We start from the raw sequence: 22,638 nt of genomic DNA, 5'->3' as shown, positions 1-22,638 counted from the left end.
GGAGAGAGAATGGAGATAATTGGTGAAAGAGCATTAATTGTAACATTTTGGTTGAATAAACAAAGGAAAAAACAAAATTCAAGAAGCAAATAAATGATGGGACACGATTTTTCTAGACAAATTACTGAAAAATGTGGAACTAAATATGAAAATGGGAACTATATTTTGGAACACCTAAAATAGAAATGGGAACTATATTTTGGGAAGGAGGGAGTACTCCTACATGCTACAACCGAAAACGTTATCCAACATATGGGGTGCGAGTAACTCTTTACTCTTTAGCAATAGTTGACTAGTTGTAATTGATTGACGTTTTAGCTTCAGATAATTTAAATTGCATCTGTATTCAAGTTTAAGGTTTCTCCATAAGTAAAGGTGAAAATAGGAATAAAGAGAAAATAAGGAGAATGGGAAAAGGAGTTGAAAAAGAGAATTGATGTAAAAAATCAGGATTCTGACGTTAAATGCAAGTTCCGTCGTGATAATTAATCAAATTACAAACATTTTGCAAAATCACTACTTCACTACAGTAACACAAAGTAACACAACTGAGTCAGATTCCAGGTGATTACAAAGAATAACATTCACTCATGCTGATACTACAAAGCCAGCCCACTATATTTTCATTACAAGCCACAATATTGGCAAAGGAAAAAAAATTTAATATCACATGTTTCCAGTGCTTCTCATCAACAGGAAAACGGTAACAGCAAAAAAATTTGCAAACCCAACAAACCCCCAAGAAAAATATATAATAGAAGAGATGTTTACAAAGGGAAACAAAAAATTTAAGCTAATAAACCGGGAGATGAAATCACAAAAAGATTGATGCAGGGATATCTCGGCTCTTTGGTGGCAGGTAGCAAAACTGCAATATGTAAGTAGCCAGTAACGATGGACCATTCCGAGATCCAAGCATATTCAATCTCTAGCCTCGAAGTAGAGCTCAGTAGATATGTAATCCGAACTCACTATACTCTAAAATGCGCTCCAACTATCTGTCTGGCGTTTTGGGGTTTCACTACCCACAGTAGACTTAAATGGGCCAGAAGAACCAAAGGCATCAATGTCCCCCCTTGGCGTTTCATTGCCAAGTGAGGAACCAAATGGACCACCAAACCCATAAGAATCAAACTCGCTCCTTGGCGTCTCACTAAATGAACCAGAGTATCCAAAATAGTCTGATTCTCGCTTGGGTGTTTCACTGCCCATTGATGACCTGAAAGGACCACCAAAAGGGTCAGCCTCTGCCCTTGGAGTTTCAACCCCCCAAGAAGACTTGAAAGGCCCAGCGGAACTAAAAGGGTCAACATCTGCTCTTGGCGTTTCACTGCTCAATGACGGTCGGAAAGACGCAGCAGACCCAAAAGGGTCTGAGTCAGCCCTGGGAGTTTCATTGGCAAACGATGACCTGAAAGGCCCAACAGAACCAAATGCATCTACCTCTGACCTCGGTGTTTCATTTCCCAGAGAAGACCTAAATGCACTAGACCTGAAAGGATCCGAGTCCTCCTTCGGAGTTTCACTTCCAAATGATGACTTAAATGGCCCAGAGCCAAAAGGATCTGAATCATCAAATGAAGAAAACCGATCCCCATAATCAAAATCATTAGTACTTCGCATGGAATCAAAGCGTGTAAATGACTCCTTTTGCTGAAATGAACTTTCATCATGCGAGTCAAAGTCTCCAGTACTCCGCATGGAATCAAATCGAGATAGCCTTTCTTGAGGCTGGAATCCACTATCTGTAGATCTGAAGGAATCAAACCTTGAAAAGTTGAAACCATGCTCTGGCCCTTCACCATTCTTCTGTGGAGAATAGCTTGAGCCATAAACCGGTGTGCTTGGAACAGAATCCGCAAAGATGCTATGCTTAGGCAAAAAGCCATCTGCTGGTGTACCAGGCACAGAATCTGCAAATACACTCTTTTTCGGCAAAAAGCTGTCTGCTGGTGTGCCTGGTACAGAGTCTGCAAAGATGCCTTTTTTGGGCAAAAGGTCATCGGCCTGAGATGAACTAGTCCTGATAGGAGGCAGAGTCCATTGCCCGTGTCCAAACAAGTCATCATTATGCTTGTCAAGATTCAGAACCTGAAACAAGGTGTTGTCATCAAATTTAAATAAAAAGTTGTCACGAGATAGAAATGGCTTAAATGAAGCAGTCCTTTAATATCTACAACGGAGTTCAGGGCACTAGCTAGAGAAGGTGATAAAACAGTATTTGAATATAACAGCAGATCTTGTAGACTATATTGTGACAAGACATGCTTTCAGTACCTCCAACCAAGTCAACAGTGCCACACACCTAATATGATTCAGCCCAAGGTCAAGTGAACAAAAGCCAACAGTAAACAAAAAGCATTCATATACTCAATACTTTTCATCTATGAAGCATGGGTACGGCACCCAGCCGTACCGGAGACGGGGACGTCCTGGGTACGGTACGGATTCGCCTGGGATTCGTACCCAGGACGAATCCAAATACTGGGTACGGGGGTTATGTATGGGTACGGCTGAGGTCAGATCGGGGACGGGGCTGGGGACGTTTCTTAGAGTGAGCCCACGTACCCATCTAGTTTAATGAAATTTGAGAGCCCAAATTTCATTTTCTAGGGTTTCAGATTTTCGAAAAACCCAATTCTCTGAACTGGGAGTGCGAAGATAGCGAGATCTCGCCGGACGCCGCCTCACCGCCCGCCGTTCACCGATCTTCCGTCGAGTCGCCGGTTTCTGACTTTCTTCTCTCTCGTTTCTTCTCCTTTCACTCGCCGGTTTCTTCTCCTTTGAAGGACTGAAGGTCGACTCGTACTCGCAAAGTTGCAGCCAAGCGCCGGTTTTTCTTCTCCGTCGAAGTCGCCGGTAAGCTTCTCTCACTCTCTCAGTTCTCTGTTTCTCTACTTTTGAATTTCCGTGGATATATGTTTGGCGAGTTGGCACTTTGGTAGACAGTTTGGTCTTTTTATTTCTTTTTTTTGTGGAGGTTTTTTTGCTTTTTTTTTTTATAGGAATAAATGCAGTAAGTTAGTGACTTAGTTTAGTGTTAGTTTATTTAGTTTAATTGAGTGTTGATAATTAAATTGTTGTTGTGTTGATTCTGTTTTAATTGTTGAATGTTGGGTTGAATTGTTGTGTTGATTGTTGAATGTGTTTATTAGGAAAAATGCATAACAAAGTACTAATATTGGTAAGCAGCGGGTAGTGGGTCTGGTGCGGAATCAACGCAAAATGAGGGTTTGCCTCCATTGTGGAGGTTTGTAACAAGACTTGAAAAACAAGGGCCGGTTGGTGGAACATAGAAAGATAGATGTAATTTTTGTAATGAAAATCGAACATCTAGTTCTAGAGTTAGAGCCCATTTGCTTCAAATTAAGGGTCAAGGAATTGCATGTTGTAAGAAAGTGTCCCGTGTTGATAAACTTGAAATGCAAAAATTGATGATGAATATGAGACTAAGAAAGTTCGGGCCCTAGGGAAGTTCCTTGCCTAGTGAATCTCTTTCTCATTTGGACTCCGATTCTACATTCAAGAAAAGAAAGTCTGAAAAATCACCTATTACTAGATGTTTTGGGATTGAAACTAGGGATCAATTGGATCAAGAAATTGCAAGGATGTTTTACACAGGAAGGTTGCCATTTAATCTTGCTAGGAATCCACACTATATGAGGGCCTTCACTTTTGCTGCCACCTAATATAGGAGGTTACAAACCTCCTGGTTACAACAAGCTTAGAACTACATTACTTTACAAGAAAAAGCTAATGTAGAGAGGCTTATGCTACCATTGAAATCAACTTGGAGAGAAAAAGGGTAACAATTGTGACTGATGGATGGAGTGATCCAACAAGGAAACCTCTCATTAATTTCATGGCTACTTCTAGTAATGGTCCAATCTTTCTTAAAGCTGTGAATTGTTTTGGTGAAGTGAAAGATAAGTATTTCATTGCTAATCTTATGAAAGAAGTCATTCAAGAAGTAGGCCATCAAAATGTTGTGCAAATCATAACTGACAATGCAGCAAATTGCAAAGGGGCAGGGGAGCTCATTGAGAGTGAGTTTCCTCACATTTATTGGACACCATGTGTTGTTCATACCTTAATCTTGCTTTGAAGAATATTTGTGCGGCAAGGAATGTGAATAGCAATCATGAAACTTATGAAGAATGTAGTTGGATCACAGAAATCCATGGAGATGCCATTCAAATTAAAAATTTCATCATGAACCACAACTGAGATTGGCCATGTTCCAAAGATTTTCTCCTCTTAAGTTGCTTTCCGTAGCCGATACTCGCTTTGCCTATTATTGTGATGCTTAAGAGATTTAAGCTCATCAAACGAGGTCTTCAAGCCATGGTTATAAGTGATGAGTGGACTTCTTATAGAGAAGAAGACATGGGGAACGCAAATTGTGAAGGAGAAGATTGTGAATGATGATTGGTGGGACAAACTTTCTTACATTGTTGATTTAACAAGGCCTATCTATGACATGATTAGGCATTGTGACACCGATAAACCATGCCTTCACTTAGTGTATGAGATGTGGTATTCCATGATTAAACAAGTGAAGCTTGAGATTTACAAGAAAGAATGTCGTCCTCATTCGGAGTTTAGTCCCTTTTTTCATGTGGTTTATGAAATCTTGGTAGCTCGTTGGGCAAAAAGCAACACTCCTCTCCATTGTTTAGCCCACTCCTTGAACCCGAGGTATATATTCTTTGACATTTTTTATCTTATTATATTTATACACAAATTTATAATCTTTTTTTTTAAATATTGAAGGTTCTATAGTGATGAATGGCTACTTGGAGCTCCATCTAGAGTTGCTCCTCATAGAGATGGTGAAGTATCTCGAGAAAGAATGAAGTGCTTTCGTAGATTATTTGAACTTAGTGATGATGTTGGTAAAGTAATGGATGAATATGCACTATTCTCTATGAAGAGTGGACCTTTTGAGGATTTAACTTGTATTGAAAGGATGCATTCTATGGATCCTAAGAGTTGGTGGGCAAACTTTGGAGCTCAAACTCCTCTCCTCCAATCTTTGGCATTTAAAGTGCTTGGGCAACCTACTTCATCATCTTGTAGTGAGAGAAATTGGAGTACATATTCCTTCATTCACTCACTTAGGAGGAACAAGCTAAATCCAAGTCGTGCACAAGATTTGGTTTTCATCCACAACAATCTTCGCCTTTTATCAAGGAATTCCGAAGAGTATTGGGAGCTTTACACTAAGATGTGGGATATTGGTGGAGATGCATTTGATTCATTGGAGGATGTTGGGTTTCTAGAGTTTGCGGAACTCTCACTAGATGAGCTGGATTTAGAAAATGAGTTGCTTCTTGAAGATTGATGTGTTGCGATGTTGCCTTATCTAAGCTTTATCTAGTTTAAGACATTAAATTTAGTTGTTGTTTTATGTTATTTTTAACTTTGAACTATTTATGTATGAATGTTTAATTTAGTTAATTTTTTTTTTTTGCCGAATCCATGCCGTACCCGTTTTTTGCAATTTTGATTTTGCCGTTTTCCGTCCCCGGACCCGTCCCCGTTTCCGTGCAACCTAGCTTTTCATCCACTTTATATTAAATGCTAAAGCAAGACATAATAGCAACTCTTACGAAGCTTTCACCAAAAAATAGCTGATTTTAATATGGTTTTTTAATGCCTACGAAGTTCTTGTAGAATTATATAATCACACAACCTAAGTTTACCTTTGAGGAACCCCATATTGAATCCGCGTCATCAGCAACATCAAATGTCCCATGTGCTGGCTCATCGAAGCTCCTTTCCCCAGAAAAGGAAGCCTCAGAATTTCCAAGGTCACTGCAACAGATTGTCAAAAACAATCAGAAGCCACAAAATGGGAGTAATTATTTGATACCTCAAACTAAAATGAGATTCATAAGTTATATAGATCAAATTCATCCTAATTTTCAGATATGGGCAGTGCTTAGATCATAAGAACAGCGAAAAGTTCAATGTCAATGCAAGATTCTTTTTTATAGGGATGAGTTGCCTACAGAAACAACCTAAGTACATGTATAATTCGAGAACTTTATTTCTTTGTTTCCATTTCAATGGAGAGAGATGAGCATGAACATTGATCTGATAATGCAGGAAAACCACCAAGGTTGCTAGCAAAAACGCATTATCTTCAACATTACCGAGAGGCATTAATGTATTACTTAAAATCGTGCGACACATTCAAGGTAAAACTACAAATTCTTCACCTGATTCTCATCTATTGTACTACCTCAAATGAAAAAATCAGACAAGGAGGAGAAATACAAGGATGAGAACAATCAGTAACTAAATAACTGAAATACATTTTTCAAATTAAAAAACCCCATGGTTGATAAAAGGAAATTTACCCAGCTGGCATTCTAGGACTTCTACAACCAACAAAAACAATGTACTTTATCCTTGCACTTTACAACTAAACATAAGCTATTAATGGAAGAAAAAGGAAAAGTAAGGATCTCATAACAACAAACTTGCAATTTACAAGTTATACCTCTCGCATATTCACAAGCTTTAGATACAGGATGCGTTCTCTTCACCTTAATAAATTAAGTTTCAGGTCCAATAAGTTTAGTTCAGTTCAAATAAGTTCAGTTCAGTTCAGATAAGTTTCAATCAGGCAATAAGTTCCAATCAGGTCTAATAAGGTCCAATAAGTTCCAATCAGGTGCAATAATTCCAATCAGGTTTAATAAGGTCCAATAAGTTCCAATCAGGTCTAATTAGGTCTAATAAGTTTCAATAAGGTCCAAATAGTCAATGATTATATCGTATTATACTTGTATTATTGTCTATTATTTTATTAAATGTTTGTATTATTGTCTATTATTTTATTATTCATATTGCTATTGGCTGATTATGTTATTATTAAATTTTTAAATTGAAGTACCACAATATATAGTATTATACTTGTATTATTGTCTATAATTTTGTTATTCATATTACTATTAACAAGACTATTAGATATATTAGTGGTGAAAGTTGTATATAGGCAAGTATATAAATAGTATATTTCTTTTGTTAAATTGTTTATCGTAAGAGATAATTAATAATAATAATTTTTTTAAAGGACAAATTTTAATTATTATTATTTCATGAGGGGTAGTACGTTAGGGGTAATATTTATGTTATAACTCATCAATTTTTTTGTCTAATAAGGTCAAATAAGTTTCAATCAAGTCCAATAAGGTCTAATAAGTTTCAATCAGGTCCAATAAGGTTTAATAAGTTTCAATCAGGTCCAATAAGGTCTAATAAGTTTCAATCAGGTCTAATAAGTTTCAATCAGGTCCAATAAGATCTAATAAGTTTCAATCAGGTCCAATAAAGTCTAATAAGTTCCAATTAGGTCAATAAGTTTTAATCAGGGCCAATCAGTTCCAATAAGGTTCAATCAGGTCTAATAAGTTGAATCAGGTCCAATAAGTTCAGTTCAGGTGAAGAGAATGCACCCACAGTTTAATTCAAGAACCAAAGATAACAAGAGAAAGTTGACAAAATGAAGTCGACAAATTGAAGTCAAGGAAACAAGAAGCTAAAAAAAAAACACCGGCATGAAATCAATGTTAATGATGCATGTTTGCATCTTGTCCTCAAATCTCAATCACTCGCAAAGACAATAGACTAAAAGCACTTAGCTCATGAAATATATTATCATTCACTAGATGTGCTTGTTAAATGGAGATGGATTCATCAACTCATTATGATCATCACAAATCTTGTAATTAGTCCCTTATCCATCTCAATATGCTTTATGCTACTCAACGCATCATCGCACTCTTACATAACTCTAAATAACAAATGAATCACACATGTACTCCCTCCACTTCTTTTTAATCTACACACTTTCCATTCTGGTCTGATTCTTTTTAATCTACACAGTGTTGCTTTTCTAATTTTTGGCAATGTCACATCTACTTTCTCCTCTTTTTCCACCCATGTCATCCACTTTTTAATATTTTAACCCACCTTTTAGTTTCTCTCTCACACTTTCAATTTCTCTTTGCACCTTTTCAGTTTTTCTCTCATACTTTTGAACTTTTTCCTTGGTTCTCCCCCAAAGTGAAGTAAGTAAATTAAAAAGAAACGGAGGGAGTAGTATAGAGGCATCTAAAGCAGAACAAGGGTCCAGGGTATACCAGTTCATCACCACTGCAGTGCTCTTTAATATACTTCCACTATAAAAAATACTCCCTCCGTCTCATAATATAGTGCTCACTTCTCATTTTTCACAAGAATTAAGGAAAATGGAAAGAGTTTTAGGATTTCACAAAAATATATATTTAAGTAAATGTTTATTGGGTATTTTTGTCTTGGAACTAGTTTTTTTCTTCTTTTTCCTTTAAAATAAAATGAAAGAGCAATAAATATACCTTGGAATGGTGTAAAACAATAAATAGGGGCACATATTTTAAAAGAAAGTAGGGTATTTTGGAAAGTTTTATGTAGAAATGAAGGATAATTTAGTCCAAACAAATTGAAAAAAAAGAAATAGGCACAACATTTTGGGACACCCAAAAAGGAATGCAACCACTATCTTATGGGACGGAGGGAGTAGATGCAAAATAGAAACTACTCGAAAGTAGAGACTTTTATAGCATAGAAGCATACCTATGAGATTCCTTTGCCTGAGTTGAGGCATCTGAACTTCCAGGCTTTCTAAAAACATTGTCCTTTGATCCATCATGTGGACTTCCATGTGAGCTTCGAGCAGGACTAAGAACTTGACCTTTTGCCACGTCGTATGCTTTAGGGGTACCTATTACACCATTCTCAGTCACCTGTTCATCCTCTGACGCAGGCTTCACAGGTTTGGATTCAGTATCTGAGGTACGGATAGCTGATTCATTCTCAGTAGCCAAATTCTTTTCTTGCTTAGCAACTTTCACTTTTGTCTTAGGTGGTGCAATGACGTTTTGCACGTCTAGAGTTAGTTCCTTCACAAAGGTGTAGCCTGAAACACAAAACCATAATAAGAGGCAACCATCAAGAAATTGAACTTATACCAATGTTTTATAAAGAAATCAACTTGCTAAGATAAAGGAAGTGCAATAGAGTAACAAAGTCAGTTCACAAACCAAAGGGGCATTCACACTCATTTTCAAATTAAGCTTTTAAATCTTGCCAGCAAAGCAAAAACAAAAGAACATGAATTAAAAAAGAAAATCCACCCTTCATAACTTTGTCCACACCAAGATCATCTGATATCATATAGACGTAACTCAGATTTAAGACTCTGGCATAAGGGTAACTTTATTTTTCTTTGAAAGAACTTCAGGTCCGCAAAAACACTGGATGAACCTCCTACCAGACACCAAAGGTGATGAGGAGCACTCCAAAAGTAAGAACGAAAATGACAGAATACACTTTTTAAATCAAAAAATATTACAGCATATTAGTAATTATCAGACAAGCTCTTAGAAATCACCTACAGCCAGTGTACAAAATAACCAGGCCTGCAGGGTAACTAGATACATTATTGGCAACCAAAAGCACCAAAATTCCATTGCAGAAAGCTCCAACTAAATCTTAGGCCAGTTTTTGCTAACTAATAAGACCAAGCAAGCAATAAGAGGCTAGACAAGCCACTAGACACTCCATCTCTAGCAAGACCCTGACCAGTATCCTGCAATCTAAGCTTTGCTGGTTAGCTTCTGAGCCTATATTAATCAATATGAGATCAAGATTTCCACTTACATCCTAATTGTACTAAGGGGGAAAACAGAAGTAAGGCAAATAGATGTACAAGTCTGCATAGCTAAGAAGCAAATTTACTGAAAAGAAGAGCGTGCATTAATAGATAACCACAGCAAGAAAAGAAACGAAAGAGACAACACTACAACAGAGCATAAAAAAAAACACATGAAAGGTATCTACTTTTAAAACTTGTGTAATGCAAGGGTATAGATTGTAGCGTGTTGACTCTAAAGTAGTAAAATTTGTTTCAATAATATGATATACTATTCGACCATCTCTTGTTTTTCAATATCTAATGAAGAAAGAGATTTTTTTTAATTAAGTACACTTATTGGTTTGTGAAAGAGAGAAAACAATGTAATGGAGAAATTAATGAATTTTTCTGGGGAGACAATTAAATAGTAAATTAAATTTGGAGAACAAAAGCTCTGTTATATAATCAGCATAGATTAAAAGACAAAAGTAGAATAAAGTTGATTGTTTCGTATAGGATTAGCTACATAAATTTTAGCCGCCACGTAGACATATGAATGACCACGTATTTCTGACAGATCCAAATAAGCAAAATCATTTCAAACTTGAACATACATTTATTGCCTAGGGTTTCAGAATACAAGAAATCATCAGAAAATATGTTTTGACACAGTATTATTAGAGTGATAAGGTCTAAGCGCATCACAAGGAGAATAATGTTTCAAGACTGAAACAGTCGTAATAGTGCCACAATGCCATGAAAACTCCAAATATGCATCCAAAAAATTTATTAAAAAGAGAACTGCAAGGAATGAAGAAGCACGGCAAGCACCTGCTAAATTAGCAGTGACAAAACGTAAACAATACTATGAAAATCATCCACAAAATAGTAAAAGAGGTCAAACTTGCCTTCGTCTTCAAATTTATCCCACTCTTCATCCCAATCAGAAGCACTCTCCTGAATGCCAGGTTGCCATCCTGTGGAACAAAACATCTTCAGAACAAAAAAGAGATCCAAATTGAGTTCGCATTTCAGAGTTAATGAAGGCTTCGCCGAGAAGGTACAAGACTTTAAAAGCCTTGGTATTCTTTGCAACTTTCTAGTCTCAGCTAATCATAACATCTTACCTCAGGAAATTTTGCTCTTTCTCTGGCATCAATTAATTACATACCAAGAAAAATATCAAAAAAGCATACCATTTTACCTCAGAAAACATTGCTCTTTCTCCGGCTCCAATTACGTATCAAGAGAAAATTAAAAATACTTAAAGCTATAATTTCCAGTCTTTACTTTGTCTAGAACATAATTCCCCAAGTCCCTGACGTCAAGAACCAAAAACGATCCAAAATGAGTTTGCATTTCAGAGTTAATGAAGGCTTAGCCCTGAAGGTACAAGACTTTAAAAGCCTTGGTATTCTTTGCAACTTTCTAGTCTCAGCTAATCGTACCATCTTACCTCAGAAAATTTAGCTCTGTCTGTGACACCAATTAATTACGTACCAAGAGGAAATTTAAAAAATCAGACCATTTCACATCAGAAAATTTTGCTCTTTCTCCGGCTCCAATTACATTTCAAGAGAAAATTAAAAATACTTAAAGCTAAAAATTTTCAGTCTTTACTTTATCTAGAACATAATTCCTCAAGTCCCTGACATCAAGACCAGAATGGTCTTTTATGAAAAATAACAACTCATTAGATAACAATAGTGCAATGCCTAGAACATCAAGGACAAAAGTTAAAAGAGATAGTCAAGGAGAATAAAGTCCTATAAGAGCATATAGAATTATAGATCACTTACAAATTTGGAGGTACGATAATCAGGCTACAATATGGCTGTCAATATCGGGTATGGATCAGAGAATCAGACATGAGAATTTTTTAATTCAGACACAGGGAACCATCTAAGAATTGTACAAGATACAGTTGGACTCCGGGACATGGAAAATGTTCTAAAGAAAACCCCACTTTCTTCAATTGAAATTGTCAGGATGTATAATAACTTGTCAGAAAATAAGAAAGCAGAATATTACCAAAAAAATTAAGAAAGCAGAAAAAACAGTAAGCACAGGAAATCATAGAACGTTCCCTTATGTCTATCGCTTTGATACAAAAAAGGAGTATCTTGGAAAATGATTAAAAGAAAATTTGCCAATTATTTACTCTCCAAGACAACTGAAATCATTAACTCCGTATTACTTACAGATGTTGAAAAGCAAAATGCTATTGATACTCCATATTAATAACATGTCATTAGTAAACTTAAATCATATGCTGTATCAAGCAATAAACCAGGATGGAGAGGTAAGGTGCATTGGTATAACAGAAGTGACAGAAAATATATATGGAACATTAGAAGTTAGTTAAGTGGACAATATCAAGGAAAGATGGGAGCAGTAACTTATCATAGAAAAAAGAAAAGTTTGACAGGGAACTCCAAAAATGAGCCACAAGAATTAAAAAGTCAAGAGTACTAAAGCATGTCCATCAGTTTTCCATCCTACACCCAGGTCTATCTTAGCATGGACACCCTGCATGTCCACATTACTTTAACCTGTCCATAATCAATTTGATGGAGAGAGAAAGGCTCAATGGCAGAATAGAAAAGAAAAGATATCACAGCCCATTTAGAAAACAAAAGAGACGAAAAAAATGTAAAAATAGATATCCAACCGCAAACATCAACAGCGGTCACAGCAGAAGATTTCAATGTATTGGTGATTGTAAAAGACAACTACTAATTCGGCCTAACAAGAAGAACAAAAGCCCCAATGTTTCAAACTTGAGTCAGCGGATTACACCAAATTTGCCAATCTAAGGCTTACCCCTTGTAGGCTTGTACCCTAGAATTAAAAAAATTCTCAATAGTTTGCAATCCCCAGGCTCTTGGGATTATGGCTTTGGCATTGCTGTTCTTATTGCTGTTGTTTTTGCAATAGATTGTGTTCGTGTGAGACTTAACACTTACCAGCAACTGCCATGTCCTTTGTCTTCTTGCCAGATCTGAGTATCTGACGGCCTGACCAATATTCTGTGCTTGCACCTGGGTCGTGGTGACATAGGGTAAAGTAACGAGTCTGAGCATCATAATAATACAGTCAACTATCATTCTATCTCTTAGTTTGTATCCTTTGTCTTCCAACACCCAATCAGCAATCCACCACCCAATCAGCAATCCACCACCACCACAACAGAATCTGAATAAAGTCCAAGCTATTGGTACAAAAGCAGACAATTGGACAGCTCAGGAAAATGATAGGAAAAGGAACCTAAGCTATTCTCTGTTGTCAGGTGGCAAAAAGAAAGAAAGCTACCCATAACTCTTCACATAATCTGATATATCTCCTTCATACATATGGTAACGTTGCATTTGAAGCACAAATGAGAAGTAAATCACGCCTGTAAAAGAAGCACCACGGCTGATGGAAATACTTAGGCTGTTCTAATTCCTTTTGGTTTGCATAACTTCCACATATACCATTCAGAGACAGCATAATTTATGTAAGAATACTTTGCTCACCTCTACGTCATAAATCCATTATCTGACTAGCCTCTTCTCCAACCACCAAGACCCTTTTTTCAAAACTTACCACCCGGAAAAAAATTTGCACCAAACCCATACGTAAAACCATAAGGAAACTTAGCTGTCCATAGGCACACAAGCATTCTTTACACTTGGCACAACCTTTTGATTCAAATATCAAGGGTAAGGAAAAATAAAATGATAGGATCCCCCAAACTGTATAAAAAAATGTCAAAAAGAAAAATAAAGTAACTAGCCAAGGGAAAGACCTCTCACATAAAGATGAAAGGCCTATGTTTTGAATTTTGATACAAGAGCCCTCCATGATACTCAGACCAAAATACAGATAACTCGTCACAAGAATGAGCATGATTGTTAAAACAAACCACAACAGCACCAAAACTCACAATTAACCCTGTAGCTATTTACAGACCAAGAGCATTTTAAAAGTCATAAAATAATGACAGACATGATCAGCTTAGAAAACGAACTGCAGGACTGCTGAAACATATTCAAGAAACATACTTCCTCCATTTTTATTTAATTGCTACATTCACCATATATGGGTGTTTCTTTTTAATTGCTACATTGTTTAACCTTTCCTTATTTGGGGTACTTGGCCCACCATAAAGTATTACTATTATATTTGTTTTTCTCTTTTTCCACCCAAAAGTATTACTTTTTCACTTTTCCCATTATTTTACATTAAATGGGTCAAAAAAAGTACCCTCCCAAAAGCTTGAAAGTGATATTGCCTAAATTGTTGTGCATACAACAATGTAGCAATTAAATAAAAACGGATGGAGTAATTAACAAGCACAAATATGCCAACCGCTTTCTGCATTAGCAATTGACAAATATAAAGCTCAAGTATACATAATACGTGATTTATACTCAAAGTAGGAGCAAAGATCAAAGAGAAGAAAGCATGTTGTTTTAAGTGTATGAAATTACCAAAAGGAAGCTCAACTATTGTGGTCGGTTTGGCACGCAGTCCGTATTTCTTGCAACGTTCACTGAGAGATATCACTAATTCCTCCAAACTAGACTGGATGCGATCAGCACGAACCTGATTATGATAACCCAGAGATCAAAAAAGCCAGCACCAATAAGAGAAACTTCATGACCTTCTGTTTCCATAGCCAATAAAAAATACCTGAAGGCTCTCATCAGTGCCATCCTGTTCCATCTTCACTATTGCCTGATACATCTCCATTTTCCTCTCCTACCAGAAACCAGAGTAAAATTACTCTATAACAAATCAATTAAACTGTTTCTTACCCCTGATGAGCTATTGAAAATCGCAAGTAAAACCTGTATGTCACGGAATGTCGCTTCTTCAATCGTCAACTTAGACGCCACATCACCAGTTTGTCTGTACTTCTCTTCATACTTCTTGCCCAAAGACTCAACCTGAAAAATCACAATCTCATAAAAGATGTACTCGTGTTAACTAATTTGTCAAATCTCAGGCAACTAACTAGGCACACACCTCATGCTTATCTGCAGCAGCCCTTTCAAAAACTTCATTATAGCGACTGTCACATCTACTCTTGTAGAGAACCTTAAAACAAAACAAGAAATACACAGTTAGAATTCCAAGCAATAAACTGGACTCTGGAGTAACACTGGGCCATGAACGGCTACATCAATATCTAAAATAAAAAAACTAGCTATATACCAAGCTAGTATGTCTATTTATGTTGTGAACATTCTTTAATATATATATATATATATATATCTATTATATAAGCCAAGGGAGGAGGTGTGGTGTCCTTTTTTGAAGTGACTAAAATACTCTTAATGATCTAATTAATGGAATGAAAAAAATTACAAAAGCAAATCATTTAAAAATTCTCATTCCAACTTGCCATTTAAAACAAGTTTAAAATGGTATATGCATCAAATACTTCAATCGAAAATTAAATGGACAAAATATTTATACCTTATAAAAAAAGATGGCATACATAATGTGCACATGAAAAGTCTGAACATTCACTACCTTTGATACTCTTTAATCCAGTTAAACCAACTCATTATTTTTGTTCTTTCTGTTCAATATTCATTCACAAAAAATTAATGTTAACAATCACTCACAACATTTTTATTTTTTTTACATTGGCGAACTAATATATCTAAATTCATAAATTCATTTAACTGTTAAATTTTTCACATTTAAGTTTAATCATAAATAAAGTACGAATGGAATATCTAATAGAATAACAAATTTTGAAATTAACGCACGCATCGCGTGCATATGAAAGCTAGTATATATATAAAGGGGCAAGATCACATGAGAATGCTCCTTACATGAGAAATGAGAATGAATTTCAACCACACGATTGGATTAGAGTTACAATATTCATTAGTTATACCCCCCTAAAAATTATGAGCCAAAAAAAAAATTATGAATTTTTTTCTAATATTTTTTTTTAGAGTTACATCACTTATTCATAAGAGTTATAGCACGTAAAATTCATTCTCATTCTCATATAAGTATGCATTCTCATCTTCATTCAAGAGCCTCATCATCATAAATATGCCCCTTGCATGAGTGTGCATGCACATATAAGAACAGACATGCAACCATAATTTAGGGAGTCCCAAAGTTGTACCATAATTAAACAACAGAATTAACAACCCGATATTAATCCTGCTAAAGTAGGGTAAAGAGTAAAGACAGGTCTACATATATAGAACAATCACATGCAATTATAATTTTGGAAGTCAAGAAGTTGTGCCATCATGAAACAACCAACAAACCAATTGACTCTGCTAAAGTAGGGCAAGGAGAGGTCCACATAGATATAGCCTCATCCCTAAAGCCTTACTGAAAAGGTCTCTGAAAGACCCAGGAAACATTAAGTACATTAGTATAAAAAGTAACACATAATCTCATCTTTTTTTATTTTCTTCTTTGCTTTAATTAAAGGGAAGGGAGAGATAGGAAGAGATTATAAGATAGCAATAGCACTGATAGTCTAATAAATAATAAGGAAAACTACAACCAACAAGGAAGTTATTTGTAAAGCATGATAGTATAGGTAGGTAGCTAGTTCAAAGGATTGTTCATATGACATAATTATAGCATAACAGAACTGTTGTTAATTAAGCTAGATGAAAGTGTGTCAATATGTTATTTCAAACGGCAAATTCAAATAAAGAGCATGTATATATAAAGATACTCACAAGCTCTTGCATCTTGACTCGGTAGAATTCCATTTTCTCCCTTGCTTCTTTTATGTCCTTTTCTAGTTCTTCAACCTTGCATAATCCAAATAACACACTCAAAATATGTATAGCCAAACCACAAATTGATTTGACTCTAAATTAAGGGGAAAGCAAGAGCAAATATAGGAATTAGATTCACAAAACACTACAGCTAGCCGAGTCGTACACCCAGACCAATTCCCGTGTTTGATTAACATAGATTCAAACCTAAATTACTCATTGTGAAACATACAATACTAAAAAATATACCTTTTAATATTTGAATCTTGATTTTTTATTATAATGTAAAAACAAGACAGCTAAAATAATGAAGGCAATAGAAAAGACATTCATATAAGACGCTCAAGTCTTGCAGCTGGAACCAGAAATAGAGGAAGTTGTTGATTTAAAAGTTCCCATAAACATATGATTCCTCAAAAAAATACCCCACTGCCACAGAATAACAGCAGTCACCATTTCAGCACAACAACGAACAAGCATCTGAACCAGACTTTGGTAAAAGGGTTGAAAAAAGGAACACTGAACACACTTTTTTATTCGCCTCAGATGCCTCCTGGAATTTCAGATTGAGTGATTTCTGCTCCTCTTCACTCAGCTGGTCTACTAGATGTTTCTCTAACATTGGCACTTTGGCTTTTGGCGGCTTAGGAGGCATTCTATCGTCTGATGGTGTATGAGCAGAAGCAGGTAGTGGAGGTTTTCCTGCTGGACGTGCAGTTGGTCTTGGAGCTCCGCCAGATGCTGCCTGTGGTTGCTGGAAACCTAAATGACAAAGACCAATGCAAAATAAAATGGCAGCTCAAAAAAAAGTATAATTCAGAATTTTTTTTGTAAGGATTTCATTCAGAGCAAACTCAACAAGCGCAAAAAAATCAAAATCCTCATATACCAGCATTATATCCCCATGCTGCATTACCATATCCAGCTGCTGGTTGAGCGATAGCAGGAAAATCAGCCACGATGCTGCTTGGAAGAACTGATGGAAGAGGGCGCCCTTCCCTGTATCTTTCCATCAGATACAGTGCAATACAGAATTCCCTGAGAGAAAGCATGCTATCGTTATCCTGATCAGACAAGTCCCACACCTGCTTTAAGACCTCTGGAACATGTAGCAGTCAAAAATGAGTGGCACATCATATAAAAACCTGTTCCAACCAAAAAAAATTAAAAGGGAAATGATATGTCATAGGTACTTCCTCCGTTCCACAATACTACAATTGCAACACTTTCTTCTTCACGTTTCCAATGTACATCTTTGATCATTGATATCTTATGTATGAGAAAAATTATGTAAAATTGACAAATTAAAAATATACAATGAAACAAATTTAACACGAACCTATATGATCATGTTCAATCTTATACTTCTTCTGTTTCTAAATACATGCAACATTTGCATAGTAAAGACTATTCATCTATCAACCTTATGCTATAATCTCTCATCTTGTGTAATGAATTATCAGAGAATTTAAAAAAAAAAAATCCGAAGTACAAATTTTAACAAAAGATTAGTTTAGAACACTAGATTTCAAGGTTGATTTTCCTAGATAGCAATCTTGGTGAGATTAGGCAGACAACGTTAATTCTGAAATCCAAGATCTGCAAGGCATGATGGTACTGGCACGGCAAGAGACAACATTTCCGTAACTCCACAAGTTTTAGTGCAAAGAGATATGTAGCTGCATGCTACTCTGTCCCATATAATACGATTTCATGAACCCAAAATGCCATGACAGAGTACCTTGATTAGAAGAGCACAGAACCTTACTCAGTGATAGTTGTACACTTGTACTACTATAGGTTGGAAAGCATAAATTGACTACTACTCTAAGAAAAACTAAGAAGCGGAAGGTAACTAAGGAAGTCATCTGAATTAATGCATTAGTAATACCGCTGAGAATTCAACTACGATCACTCCTTAAGCTCCATGATCCACCACAGCAAAGACATTCCTAAAAGCACTACAGCCAAAAGATATGTGCAGTAGTGCACGACGCACGTAATTAAAGATTTTAACTGTGTGACTTGTATTGTAGGGATAGGCTTCATCAAACACAAACCGGCTCTCACCTCACTAAACTTTCTAAGGGAACAAAATTCATAAGAGAACTTCAGTCAGCCATCCATGCCGTTAATAATAAATTATTGACCACTTAATCAAGAACTATATTGAAATATTGACCACTTAATACAAATTGGAAGTTGAATTAAGAACTATTTTCAGAAAACAGAGTCCGACACATAGGACACAATTATATTGAAAAACGAAATTTAAATAAACAATAAAAAATAGATGGAAATCACTAAAGCAAGAAAAGAACCACACTTTTATTAGAAATTGAAAACCATAAAGCATAAAAGAAGATGAGAAAATTAATGACCTACCTCTTGGTAACTTCCAACTTAGAAATAGGTTGCGTGCCTCTGCACCAGATATTTTCCCATCTTTATCAGTATCGACCTCCATGAATACTTTGGTATATTTCTGTAGATCAGTCTGAGTTGGCCTTGGCCAATTTAGTTGAGACTGATGTCCTGTAGAATTATGAAGTGAATATACATGAGGGCCAGGTGGGGCCCTATTTTGAACAGGAATTGGTTGGTTCTGTTTCACATTTGATGACAACTTCTGATGTTGTCCACCAACAGGGTTTGTAGTGAGTGAATTTGGTGCAGAAGCAACAGAGCCCTGCTTAGAAAAAGATTGGCTGCTAGCTGAAACTGGAACAAAGGCTGAAGGGACTTGTACACTGCTAGCTGATGAGGTAGAGAAAAAACTCTCTCTTTTGGGCTGAGATGGAGCTGCAGAGAATGCATCACCTCCATAAATAGAACCAGGAGTGGACCCATTTTGTGAAATGAGCGTATTGGGTTGCGGAACAGAAGATCCTGTCGTTGGAAAAGGCTTAGGTGGCAAAAGAGGAGCTGGTCCTGCTGCTGATGGCACCCCAGATTGGTTTGACAAAAGACTACTTCCTCTCTCTAAGACCACTCCTGCTGGTGACCTTCCTACACTTGCAACTCCTGTGTCATTTGGTGCTCTTGAATTAGGCAAGTTTGGGCCTGATGCAACAGCTCCCCCAGGAAATCCTTGAAAGCCAACTCCTTGTACAGGTTGCGTAGCTACACCATAAGCGGTAGTTTGGGGTCTCACTAACCCGCTTGCTTGTGGTTGACTATACTGCTGATTCATGTTGACATTTGGGGACCCTGATACTCCTCTAAGCCCAGGGTTCTGGGATGAGATAGGAGCAACACTACTCATCTGAGATGTGGAAGGGGTTGCTCCAGCAGCACTTGACTGCGGAACAGGTGAAACAGGCAAATTAATCTGCGGTGCTGGGATTTTAGCAGAAGCTGGACCAAACAGAGCGGCCCTGACAAGCTCAGGAGTTAAGTCTCGCTTGCTCTGTGCGACTGTCACAAGCTTAAGAGCATTATAAAATTCTGGTCTACCAAGGAATCCTGTTCGATTTTGGTCGGCAAACGTCCATATCTATGATAAAGAACAAACGGAAATCAGTCAGCATAACACAGAAAACCTGAAAGTTCCACCCACCAAAATGACCAAATTGCATGCCCTAACTCCTAAGTCGCTTATCGTTACAAAGACATGTCAGTAATGGTATCAGAGTGTTATATCTCGCGGCTTAGATAAACAAATTTTTGAATCAAGGCACAATGTGTCTTTCTAGGCATATAAATCCTTCGTCCAATAAGAGTACCATCCAAAATCACCATTCCCACCCCCCCCCCCCAAATATAGAACTCATGGCAAGTGCACTGGGTTATCATAGGTATAAATTAAGCTCTTTCACAAAATACAAGCAACTTAGAGCCTAAAACATCGATTCAGAATTGTACTCCTCATACCAAATCGCTGCTTCTCAAACTCGAATTATAGCCAAATAATTGATGTAATAAGCTTAGGAAAAAAGAAATCAAACATATTCGCAAGTCATTAGCACCTTTGGAACAGCCAATCACATGATTTACCAGGTTGCGCGACACTTGATGACAGGCAGACACTTGGATGGGGGAGGCGGAAATGCCTTTTTCCCAGGATGCTAAAATCCAATAATCCAGAGAATAGAAGATTTTACAAGAAAGCATGGGCCCGAGGGGGATACTTGTTCTCAGGACGCAAGAATCCACTAATTTTGAGAATAGATGTTTTAACTAGAAAATTCCAACACAGATTGACCAGTAAAAACTTGATATACAAAAGAGATGGAAGTTTTACCTAAGGCCATTGATAAGCTAGGGTACACACTAACACCGCTAATGTGCAACATGGCATATCCAGTGAAGCATCCCAGTTAATTCAAAACCCTCTACAATCAAAATACAGGACAGCTTCTCCTCCATGCATACTATCACAACTCTCAATAAGTATCAAATAAACTACAGCATGTTCAGTGGCTCCATTACTCAGTTAACAGCAGCCATTGCCAATCTTACAAACCCCTACTCAAAGAAAAGATGTTTGTGTGTGTGTTGGGGGGGAGGGGTGACAACTGAAAAGTAAAAAAGGTAGTGATCTATCACAGAGCTTATGAAGAACGGAAACCTCTCAGACCCGAGATTCCCCATTTCATAAACGCTACCGTTTCTCAAATTTCCATCCAATAAACCCGAGAAATGGCTAGAACATGAGGTTTCCCCTTTTTCGAAACGTATTCATTTTCAAAATCCCAGCAGATTTCATGCCACAAAATATACCTCTCAGGCATTCAAACAGCTGATAAACATGAACCATTTCCTAACAGTCTGGACTGGTTGACGATAGAGCTACATTATTCCTCCAGAACACCGCCAGTGTCCTTGACAAAACCTAGCTTCCCGACATTATAGTCGTTAGAAAGACTGTGACAGCCATGAATAACATAGCTCTAACCATTTAAAATCCTATTTCTCGTTCCTCGATAATTATTCACACACTCTAATCATCCTATGCCTATGCTCTCATCTCACTTATCTAAAAGTTCGAACGATCAAACGATAACCCTTGTCATTCCACAAACAAATTCAAACTACATTCCACCATAATCAACCAATCCAATACCAAACATTTCTAAATAAACTAAAATTCAGATCAATTCAGCTACAGCACCTCAATTTCAAACTCAAAAGCTGCTTAACAACGCAAAAAATAACTTAGAGAAATTACGACATATAGCGAAAAAGCGAGAGAGAGACCTGAGCAAGAACTTGCTTAGGCAAATTTGAGCCCTGAAAAAAAGCGACAGCTTCAGCGCCACTAATTCTACCATCTCGATCCAAATCTGCTCTCCTAAAATAAGAATCAAATAGATCCCCTTGGTTTTGCGCCGCCATTTTCGACTTCCCTCCACAAAACCAACACCTCAATCTTCCGAAAATTCGCCGATCAAATCATCGATTCGAAAAATTCATAACCTAAGAAAAGGAATCATAATTTTCATTGTCACTAGAAGTGAGTGTGGTACAGCGAAATCTGGATCGAAGAAGCGAAATGTGTTTGATGAGTAGGTTAGATGATTTTGATTAAGATGTGATGAAGATTACTGTTGCTAGAATGAAGAGTGGGGGAATTTGGGGGAGTTCGCGGGTGAAATTAGGGTTTTTGATTTGGGGAATTTGAAGGAAAATTATGGTGGTTTGCGTAGAGAAAGAGAGTGCCCAATTTTTCTGGCAAGCCAATTGTGAGCGTCGACGACGACTGTCTGTCACCGATTTAGGACAGGCGAATTTTGATTTTTGCAGAACTGCCTTTGTTTTTGGAATTTTTCTTTTTCTCCCTTCTCTTTTTCTCTCTCTTCTTTTTTTTCCCTTATATTTCTTTTATTATTTCAAAAATTATTAAAAGAGACCTGATAACTAAAAGGATTAAACTAGTCACCGAAATAAATTAACCTAGTCATTATTGGGCTCATTTTCTTTTTAATATTGGGCCTAACATTGTCTAATTTTAATTTAAAGGTAGACGGTCTCTCACAAGACAAATTCTTATTATTTACATTCTTTTGGAAGGGAATAATTTTTCTAGGTGGTTCTGAAAATGTAATAAGAATTTACATACCCCAATATTTGATTCGAAAAACTTCATAATAAATATGAATTTTCAAAATTCAATATGAAATATTTTCATAATAAAGAAGTAATTAATACTAAAATGATCTCACATGGAGTAAACGCTCTCCTTAAATATAAATTAATACT

General features: G+C 36.7%; 1 protein-coding gene across 2 annotated transcripts; it reads right to left on the bottom strand.

The window, feature by feature from the left end:
* Positions 1-503: 503 nt before the first annotated feature.
* Positions 504-22,246, bottom strand: LOC104904066 (uncharacterized). 2 transcript variants are annotated; one of them, XM_010692241.3, is made up of 13 exons: positions 21,637-22,246; positions 18,823-19,933; positions 17,327-17,536; positions 16,967-17,199; positions 16,396-16,470; positions 14,699-14,770; positions 14,521-14,619; positions 14,363-14,431; positions 14,161-14,275; positions 10,594-10,662; positions 8,626-8,968; positions 5,706-5,817; positions 504-2,091 (listed from the first exon to the last, which is right to left on the bottom strand). In XM_010692241.3, exons 1-13 carry the CDS (start codon positions 21,772-21,774, stop codon positions 979-981), a joined length of 3,759 nt encoding a protein of 1,252 aa, XP_010690543.1. In that variant the 5' UTR covers positions 21,775-22,246; the 3' UTR covers positions 504-978. The 2 variants fall into 2 exon arrangements, with proteins under 2 accessions (XP_010690543.1, XP_010690544.1); XM_010692242.3 differs by having other exon boundaries at positions 17,354-17,536.
* Positions 22,247-22,638: the final 392 nt, after the last annotated feature.

Source organism: Beta vulgaris, chromosome 9 (genome assembly GCF_026745355.1).
Source record: "Beta vulgaris subsp. vulgaris cultivar EL10 chromosome 9, EL10.2, whole genome shotgun sequence".
NCBI lineage: Eukaryota > Viridiplantae > Streptophyta > Magnoliopsida > Caryophyllales > Amaranthaceae > Beta > Beta vulgaris.
The sequence above is the reverse complement of the archived record's forward strand: the minus strand, read 5'-3'. Positions and strand labels throughout refer to the sequence as shown.

Bases quoted from the DNA above. Each gene is read 5' to 3' on its own strand.
- LOC104904066 (XM_010692241.3), bottom strand. From the start codon at position 21,774: ATGGCGGCGCAAAACCAAGGGGATCTATTTGATTCTTATTTTAGGAGA. The intron at 17,200-17,326 runs GTATATGAGGAT...TTTGTCATTTAG, and splicing joins AGCATGGGGATATAATGCTG to GTTTCCAGCAACCACAGGCA. The intron at 14,432-14,520 runs GTTTTACTTGCG...GGTTTCTGGTAG, and splicing joins CGACATTCCGTGACATACAG to GAGAGGAAAATGGAGATGTA.